This window comes from Salvelinus namaycush, chromosome 5 (genome assembly GCF_016432855.1).
Source record: "Salvelinus namaycush isolate Seneca chromosome 5, SaNama_1.0, whole genome shotgun sequence".
NCBI classification, from domain to species: Eukaryota; Metazoa; Chordata; class Actinopteri; order Salmoniformes; family Salmonidae; genus Salvelinus; species Salvelinus namaycush.
In genome coordinates, this window is record NC_052311.1 from 26,842,109 (window position 1) to 26,851,471 (window position 9,363).

The window sequence follows — 9,363 nt, forward strand, 5'->3', positions numbered from 1 at the left end:
ACTCCAGTGTATGTATGGGGGTAGTGATATAGTAACCTATTAGATTTTGGCTATAAACTCAGGGGCCACAGTTCCATTCCCTGAAAGTGCTAGCTATTTATGGTAATAGTATTCCAAATGTGTCAAGTCATTACAGGCCATCTTGTTAAGTTAATGATTCAGCACCTTGTTAAACATGACAAATTGGCAGGTTTTAGTAGCAGGCTGTGGGTAAAGTACATTACCACAAATAAGATAATCTGTATAATTTAAATGATACTGAATGATTTACCATACGGCAGTAAGGTAAGCATGTCAACAGTTAGCATGTGGTTTTCAGTTGGACCAACTTCAAGACTCTGGGAGAAAATTCAAAATCAACAATTTATTTCAGCTTTTCATAGGGATTGAGTTGTCATGACAAACATTTACAAGTACTCTGTAACAGGGCCAATACAAGTGAGCATGTCAACCTTAACAAGTACACCCAGTTCTCTGACTGTGGTTCACCTAACATTCCAGTGGCACTAACGCAGCAAAACTATCAGCTACAAGTGAAGGACACAACACTAAGGCCTTACAGATTCAGCGATAGAAATTCAAAGGTCATATCCGATTGAGCTGACATATGCAGCATTTACCGTGAACGCAGTCCTCACTAAAGCGGGAACATTGCCTTGAAATGTCAATCACGCTGTAAAGCTGAACTTCAGCGATGCGGATTGAATAGTGCACTAACGCTGGACAAAATTAATAACTAAGGAAACATTTATTTAAATATGTCATGTTCTCTAGGCTGTATGTGTGTTTTTAACAAGGACAAAAAACATTATAGGAAAATACAAAACTATAAAATGAACAAAGACAAAGCTGCAATGAAAAGATTGACAAAAAAAAACATTTTGACATAGAAGTGCCAAGTTGGAGTCTTTGTTTCCAACAGTACATCATAAAGATAAGTAGCCATCTCACGTTAAACTGGATGACACTTTTGAACCTTTTTCTCTTTAGTTGGCAAAACCACACAAATAACATGCATCACTAGTGTCATTGTAAAATTACTCAGAACCTCCGTTTGACCATCCTCTGAAATCATGACATTTTGACGAGCTTAAGTGCAATTTTCTGTCCTAACTCTGGCATCACATACATTGTAAATGATATGGCTTACTAGGTAAACAGGCCCATATAAACTGGTAAGAGACATCTTTCATAAACAAAACTATGGTACAGCATCATCTTGACAAAACAAATCAAAGATCTAAATAACAACGTAAACAACAGTGTACCACTGTACAGTTTATCCTAACATATTTACAGGTTCATTTAAATTCTCCTGTACAGAGGGGTCATTTCCAAAGTAAAGAAACAACATGATGCTGTTAAATAGTATGTTAGGCAAATTCAAGCATACCATCTACTTTTTGTTTCAAAGAAGAATTGATTTGAGGAAATTAAACCCAATAACCAGAATTTGAACATGGTGGGCTACAAAACGCTGGTCTCCTCCTGTCGTATATAACATTGTTTATTGTTTTACATAAGGCGATGATGCTCTAGGTGTCCAATACTGATACGATACATGGCCTCGATTAATGATGGCTCTTTGGGCTAATGCACTTTTCAACAGTATATTTTTGTTCAATCACTAGTTGTATTACACACAACAAAAAGGGGACATTTTTCTACTTCGAAAGGAACTGTGCAAAATCTGCCCTACAAAATCTGCTCTAAAGCAAAGTGACAGTGTTGCAATTTCTATTGTACAAGGTACTGGGAGATGGTCAGGGACATCTCTAGACACCGGTGCAGACCCTCATTCCAACATATATACAAGGCACTACGGATAGGAGTCAAGGGTCACACTGCAGGTCTCCCAACAGCCTCCTCAGCTCAGTCCGGTCGTAATATAGGATATTTGGGTAAGAATTCTATAAGAATTACCTGTGGAGGGAAAATGTTTTCATTTCATTTTACACTTTTCTTTCAGAATTGAATCTTTCCAGTAGGCCCTGCTCTATTGTACATTGCATAAATTACCATATATTTTGCGTCTTATGATCTGAGATTTGTAATACTCCATATGTTGGCAAGAATCATATTCTGTTTTAGGGGAACATGAATGGGTTATACTTACATATTCCATCATATTGCTGCTTTCACATTTCCTTTTGCTGAGTTTCCAGTGCAGGCCCAGCTAAAGAGAAGAGGTGAAAGTAAGGACAGACATGAGAGCGCGCACGCACAGACACCCATATACTGTCTGGATAGCAAATCTGTCTGAGATCTCCCCTAGTGTGAGGGGAATTTAGGAAAGGCTTTAAAACTACAGTGTGGTCCATATATATTGGCAACCTTGATAAAGATTAGCAAAATATACTTTATAAAACAAATAATACAAAAACTTAGCAGGTAGCCTAGTGGTTAGAGCGTTGGACTAGTAACCGAAAGGTTGCAAGATCGAATCCCCGAGCTGACAAGGTAAAGAATCTGTCGTTCTGCCCCTGAACAAGGCGGTTAACCCACTGTTCCTAGGCCGTCATTGAAAATAAGAATTTGTTCTTAACTGACTTGCCTAGTTAAATAAAGGTTAAAAAAAATTGTATGCTGAAAACATTTGAAGATTCAATTATTTTATACTAATATGACTGCTCAATTAAATAGATTTGTTTAAGAGACAAAAATTCTAAAAAAAGATAAGTGTCAGAATATAGGCATACGTTTTCAGTACTTCAGCACCGTCCCCTCGTGAGGATAATGACCCTGAGCCCTTTTCTAAAATGTTATGAGATTGGAGAGCACAATGGGAGGGGTCTTAGACCATTCCTCCATACAGAATCTTTCCAGATCCTTGATCTCCTTCATCAGCGCTTATGAACTGCCCTCTTCAATTCAGACCACCAATTTTCAATGGGGTACAAGTTTGGAGACAGATGGCCATTGACAAAATGTTGATTTTGTGGTCAATTAACCATTTCTTTGTGGATTTTGATGCACCACCTTAGGTATGAGGTTATTTCCGGCATATGCTTCCGTTTTTTCAACGCCAAACCCACCACTGGTATGCGTGGCCAAAGAGCTCTATTTTCATGTCATCTGCCTGGGGTTTGATAAACAGCATTGGCACTTGGATTAGAACCGGTGCCATGGTCAGATAACAGGAAAATAGAGCTCTTTGGCCACGCACACCAGTGGAGGGTTTTGTGTTGAAAAACAGAAGCATATGTAGAAAATGACCCCATACCTACTGTAAAATATGGTGGTGGATCTTTGATGTTATGGGGCTGTATTGCTTCCATTGGTCCTTGTTAAGGTCAATGGCATCATGAACTTTACCAAGTACCAGGACATTTTAGCCAAAAACCTGGTTGCCTCTGCCAGGAGGCTGAAACTTGGCCACATGTAGATCTTCCAGTAAGAAAACAACCCCAACACTAATCAGAATTCACAAAGAAATGGTTAATTGACCACAAAATCAACATTTTGCAATGGCCATCTCAGTCTCCAAACTTGTACCACATTAAAAAAAATCTGTGGTTTGAATTGAAGAGAGCAGTCCATAAGCACAGACGAAGGATTTCAAGGACCTGTAAAGATTCTGTATGGAGGAATGGTCTAAGACCCCTCCCATTGTGTTCTCAGATATCATAAAACATTTTAGAAAAAGACTGTGTCGTTATCCTCACAAGGGGAGGGTGCTGGAGTATTGAAAACAATGTTTAATTACTTGCTAAACAAAATCTCTTTCTCTGAGCAATTGTATTAGTATAAAATAATATAATGGTCCCAGGTGGCTCAGTCGGTAGAGCATAGCGCTTGCAACGCCAGGGTTGGGAGTTCGATTCCCATGAGGGACCAGTACGAAAAAGTATGAAATTGTATAACTTAGAGGGAAATTAGTTTTAAGGGTTTAAAGTTTACATGAGTTAACGACCATTATCCATCAGAAACCTGCTACTTTAACATTGCTTAAAGATGGAATGCGCAGTAGGAGAAACAGCGCCACTGGCCACCCCACTGTTGTTGTTGATTTTGTTTCCAAGCTGAAGGAGCGTCGTCCAGCATGGTAAAAAAAACTAAAAGTGTGTAGTACATATTGTGCTCTTCTATCGTGCGGGCGATGATGTCAGGGGGGGAGGGGTTTGTTGTTTTTTGTTGTATTATCGCAAACGGACGTCGCTGTGTCACCATTAACGATTGCTTCACAACTGACGGGACGGTTATGGTCTTTCAGACAGGTGCTAATATGCAATTTGTTCTTACCTTGTGATATAACCGGTTGTTTTCCCATTCTAACAACTTCTGAATAGATCTTCTCGCCTGTTTGTAAAGGAGCACATACAACATTGAAATGTTTTCTAGTAATTACCTTGACTTCACACTCTTTTACAAATGACAATAACAGCAGCACAGTATTATATGACAAAGAGACATTTATGGACTGAACTCCTCCTTTTACCAGCTTGTAATTTCCACTTCACAATAACACTGGGTCGAGGCACCACCTTTCAGGGACGTACCCTTCAGCTGGACAGGCCTTCAATGGTGCAATGTACCATTTTTACACACAAGTTGTTATTGCCTGCTTAAGACCAATACGGCTGGATTTGTAAACTAGCTCATGAGTAATGAGTGGGCCTGCTGACTTATGTAGAGTGGGACTGTGCAGCAGACATCACACGAGGGCTGATTGAGACTTACTCTCTTGTTGAGGCATATAACGGGCCACAGACTGAAGCCCACTGTACAGCAACAGCACAGGCAGCCGCAAAGAAGCCACTTCACATTGACAGGCACGTTCTTCTTCAAGCAAGCGTTCACTCTGCTGATGCTGGTTTTAAACTCCTCTGGAGCCACCTGGAGAAGAAGCGGGAGAAGGGAGGAAGAAGTGGATAGGAAATATCAGAGGAAATGTGGTTGTAATTGGTATAGTTTTTATCTTATTGGTAATTCTCTCTTTGAGACAAATCAGCTCATAATTGTTTTCAATCATTTGAGCTTAAAATAGTTTTTCATCTGAAGCAATAGTGCTGAGCAATTAACCAAAATGTCAGTTACTAAACAACTAATTGACTGATATTGGTTACATTTTTGGAATTCTATTTGGTTCAGGTTTTTTCTGTGAGCTCGATGCGCAGATTCTCCAGAGCTAAATCAGATCAAGCCCGAATTGTGCGATGAAGTAGGGAGTTGTAGTTTCCAACAGGCCAATATTCTTCATAGTTTTGCGCAGAAAACGTGGTAATTAACGACAATGACCATAATCCATTGCGTGCCTGGTCTGTGTGTTTCTTTTACACCGGCTACTGTACATTAGGTTAGTGAGGGGCAGACATGGAGGGGGAGAGAAGAGAGAGAGCAGTTGCTTAGCGAGGTCTCTCTACCTGAAAAGACATAAGTGACTGATAGTTGGCATTCAGCAGTCATGAATGTATGCCTTATTTACACTGAAGAAAAAAATAAAAACGCAGCATGCAACAATTTCAAAGATTTTACTGAGTTACAGTTCATATAAGGAAATCAGTCAATTGTAATAAATTCATTAGGCCCTAATCTATGGATTTCACATGACTGGGAATACAGGATATGCATCAGTTGGTCAGAGATTTCTTTTTTAAAGTAGGGGCGTGGATCAGAAAATCTGTCAGTATCTGGTGTGACCACTACTTGCTTCATGCAGCGCGACACATCTCCGTCACATAGAGTTGATCAGGCTGTTGATTGTGGCCTGTGGAATGTTGTCCCACTCCTCTGTAATGGCTGTGTGAAGTTGCTGGATATTGGCGAGAACTGGAACCACGTTGTCGTACACGTCGATCCAGAACATCCTAAACATGCTCAATGGGTGACATTTACATTTTACATTTAAGTCATTTAGCAGACGCTCTTATCCAGAGCGACTTACAAACATGTCTGGTGAGTGTGCAGGCCATGAAAGAACTGGGACATATTCATCTTCCAGGAATTGTGTACAAATCAATGCGACATGGAGCCGTGTATTATCATGCTGAAACATGAGGATGGCAGCGAATGAATGGCACGACAATGGGCCTCGGGATCTGTCACGGTATCTCTGTGCATTCCAATTACCATCAATAAAATGCAATTGTGTTCATTGTTCGTAGCTTATGCCTGCACATACCATAACCCCACCACCACGGGGCATTCTGTTCACAACGTGGACATCAGAAAACCGCTCACCCCCATGACACTATACACTCTGTCTGCCATCTGTCCGTTACAGTTGAAACCGGGATTCATCGGTGAAGAGCACATTTCGCCAGAGTGCCAGTGGCCATCGAAGGTTAGCATTTGCCCACTGTCACGACCCTGGTGAGGACGACGAGCACACAGATGAGCTTCATTGAGACTGTTTCTGACAGTTTGTGCAGAAATTCTTTGGTTATGCAAACCCAAAGTTTCATCAGCTGTCTGGGTGGCTGGTTTCAGACGATCCTGCAGGTGAAGAAGCCGGATGTGGAAGTCCTGGGCTGGCGTGGTTGCATGTGGTCTGCGGTTGTGAGGCCGGTTGGACATACTGCCAAATTCTCTAAAATGACTTTGGTGACAGCTTATGGTAGAGAAATTAACACTAAATTCTCTGGCAACAGCTCTGGTAGACATTCCTGCAGTCAACATGCCAATTGCATGCTTCCTCAAAACATGAGACATCTGTGGCATTGTGTTGTGTGACAAAACTGCACATTTTAGAGTGGCCTTTTATTGTCTCCAGCACAAGGTGCACCTGGTCATGCTGTTTAATCAGCTTCTTGATATGCCACACCTGTCAGGTGGATGGATTATCTTGGCAAAGGAGAAATGCTCACTAACAGGGATGTAAACAAATTTGTGCACAACAATTTTGAAAAATAAGCTTTTTGTGAGTATGGAACATTTCTGGGATCTTTTATTTCAGCTCATGGTACCAACACTTTACATGTTGCATTTATATTTTTGTTCAGTATACTTTGAAGAAGTACAAAATGTGATTTTTGAATTTGATTTTGTCACCAGCATAGGCAGCAGCTCTTTAGAGATGAGTTGACTTGGAATGTAATAAAATAAAACAAATGTAATATATACAACTGAAATATTTTATTAAAGTAAAGTGAATAAATGATGGCTAATATAAGTAGTAATGGCCGGTCACTACCATCATGGGTCTTCATAATTGTTTTATTCTGTGTTGTTGCAGCATTCAACCCACATAATGCATTTAATGTTTAAAGCCGAAATCAAAAACCGTGATAATTTTTTTAATAATCAAAACGATCTCAAAAGGCACTAATCGCTCAGCAATATGAACCAAAAATAAAAACCTGAAAGGGAAAGTAGGAGAAAGTCAACCATTTCCGTGAAAAACTCCTTTAAAAATGTTTTTTTTTTTTTATAATTAAACCTGTACTGTAGTCTACAGGATCAAAGAGCCTTAGAAAACAAATGGGTGGCCTAGATATTTGGAGATGCTATCCAGAGATCAGATCTCTTACTAGTACGCCTGTAACTTGCTAACCAATCTCTTGTCTATTCACGGCAGAGAGGGACTAAAGGGAGAGATAAGCTCAGTGCCTGTGGCAGCGGCCATCCAAACAACATGAATGGATGCTAATTCCTCTCTGGGTCTGTACGCCATAAAACTGGGGTCGTAATCTTTTATGACAGGATGCAAAGGTCTCTTTGCAAACATAATAGGAATAAGGGCCTGCTGATCTGCACCCTTCAATCATCATAATTGTGACCTCTTCCATCATGTCACCATTGGTCACAATACTGGAGAGACTTTTTATTGCCCTGCACTTCCCTCTGCCTGCTCTTATCCCTTTAGCCTTTTTGTGTTTGAGTGTCTGACCCAGGAAGCTGCCCTTTCTTGTGCATGGCACAGTCTTTATTTCCGTCTTTTATCACCTGGAGCTGTGTCCCCGACCAACTGGGCTCCAAAGACGGCTTACTCATTGACAGAGCTTCACTTCAGCTTTGGATGCACCGTGGTGTGTTGCTCCATCATATCAAAAGCACTTAAGAAACTTGACAGAGGTAATTCAGGGATGGTCTGATTTGTCAAAGGGCAAATAGAACAATGGAGCCACCATAATAGCTTAAATTGCTTAATTCGCATCCCAGTCCAAATCATTTGGCAAGCACAAAACATTGCTTTGGGGAAATGCATGAGACGATACTAATGAATTGGGATACTGTACCTTTCCCGTGAATACTGAGGGAAACTCTGTGTCAAATTTGTTGCTCAAGCCAAACCTATCAAAAAGAAACATACAAATGGTAGAGATTAAACAAACTTTCCATTGGACATGTATAAAGTACTGTACTGTGACTGTGGGCTGTCACAAGGGGAACCTGGCATGTTTTTTTATGGAGATGGAATAACAGACACTGTACTCTCTACAAATAAAATCTCTTCAAAAATCAATGGGTATAGCTAACTTAATATCATAAATGTATAGCCAAGTCCAAAATGGATTCTAGTTTTGCAGGGAGTAACGTTAACTTAACACAGAATGTTAAATCTATGGATGGTAGCTAGCAAGCTTGCTGGAAATAGTATTGGTTCATCACCACCATTTGAATAAGCCAGCCCTGTCAAAATATTCACTAGTTACCGTAGATGTCATGTTGGCTTGTCATTTTTGTTACAGTAGATGCTTTGTCAGGCAACCAGTGTAGATAGCTAACGTTAGCTACCTAGTTCGCACAACTATAGTTACGCGAACTACGTTAGCTAGTCAACTATAAAGCAGGAATAGCAGGTAACGTTACGCAATAGATCACACTAGCCTCATCAATAAAGACAAATGTAACAGTTTTGTCCTAATATAAGACCAGACAGCTGACTGTTATTGCCACGGCCTAGTGGTAAGTTGTATTTCATAGCATTGTTGTTGGCAGGCTAACTAGCAAGCTGATGAGGCAAAACAACATAACGAATCATAATGACTGCGCTTTGGATTGCTTACACGGTGATGTGCCCGGCCCCTCGCATAATCACAGGTTCTGGGCAATATTTAACAAGATGTTCTTCACTCACTACACGTTCATCTTCCTCGTCTAACTCATAGATGGTATCAAAATCCGCCATGTTGGGTAGTAAGACGCTCATGACGTCTTCGTCACTGCCAGCATGACATCAACAACCAGTAATGCCGCGTTCAAAACAACTGGGAACACGGAAATCTCAGACTTCAGTGCATTCAAAACAACTGGGAACTTCGGGGGGGAAACTACCTCCGACTGGGAAAATCGTTTTGAACAGTCATCCATCTCGGGATTCCAACTCGGGAACTCGGACGTCTTTCTAGAGTTCCGACCTGAAGATCACTGACATCATGATTTGACCGAGCTCAGCCTCCGCAGACTGTCTAGAAAAGTGAC

General features: G+C 40.6%; 1 protein-coding gene across 1 annotated transcript; it reads right to left on the reverse strand.

Moving 5' to 3' along the window:
* Positions 1-344: 344 nt before the first annotated feature.
* chic1 (cysteine-rich hydrophobic domain 1) lies at positions 345-9,091 on the reverse strand. Its single transcript, XM_038993862.1, has 6 exons — positions 8,949-9,091; positions 8,178-8,232; positions 4,681-4,836; positions 4,243-4,299; positions 2,117-2,176; positions 345-1,923 (listed from the first exon to the last, which is right to left on the reverse strand). Exons 1-6 carry the CDS (start codon positions 9,089-9,091, stop codon positions 1,873-1,875), a joined length of 522 nt encoding a protein of 173 aa, XP_038849790.1. The 3' UTR covers positions 345-1,872.
* Positions 9,092-9,363: the final 272 nt, after the last annotated feature.

What these genes read in the sequence shown, in the direction of transcription:
- chic1 (XM_038993862.1), bottom strand. Translation starts at nt 9,091, where the DNA reads ATGAGCGTCTTACTACCCAACATGGCGGATTTTGATACCATCTATGAG. An exon ending in CCTCAGTATTCACGGGAAAG is followed by an intron (nt 4,837 to 8,177) that starts GTACAGTATCCC and finishes CTTCTTCTCCAG; the next exon opens with GTGGCTCCAGAGGAGTTTAA. An exon ending in GCAGCAATATGATGGAATAT is followed by an intron (nt 1,924 to 2,116) that starts GTAAGTATAACC and finishes TTCCCTCCACAG; the next exon opens with GTAATTCTTATAGAATTCTT.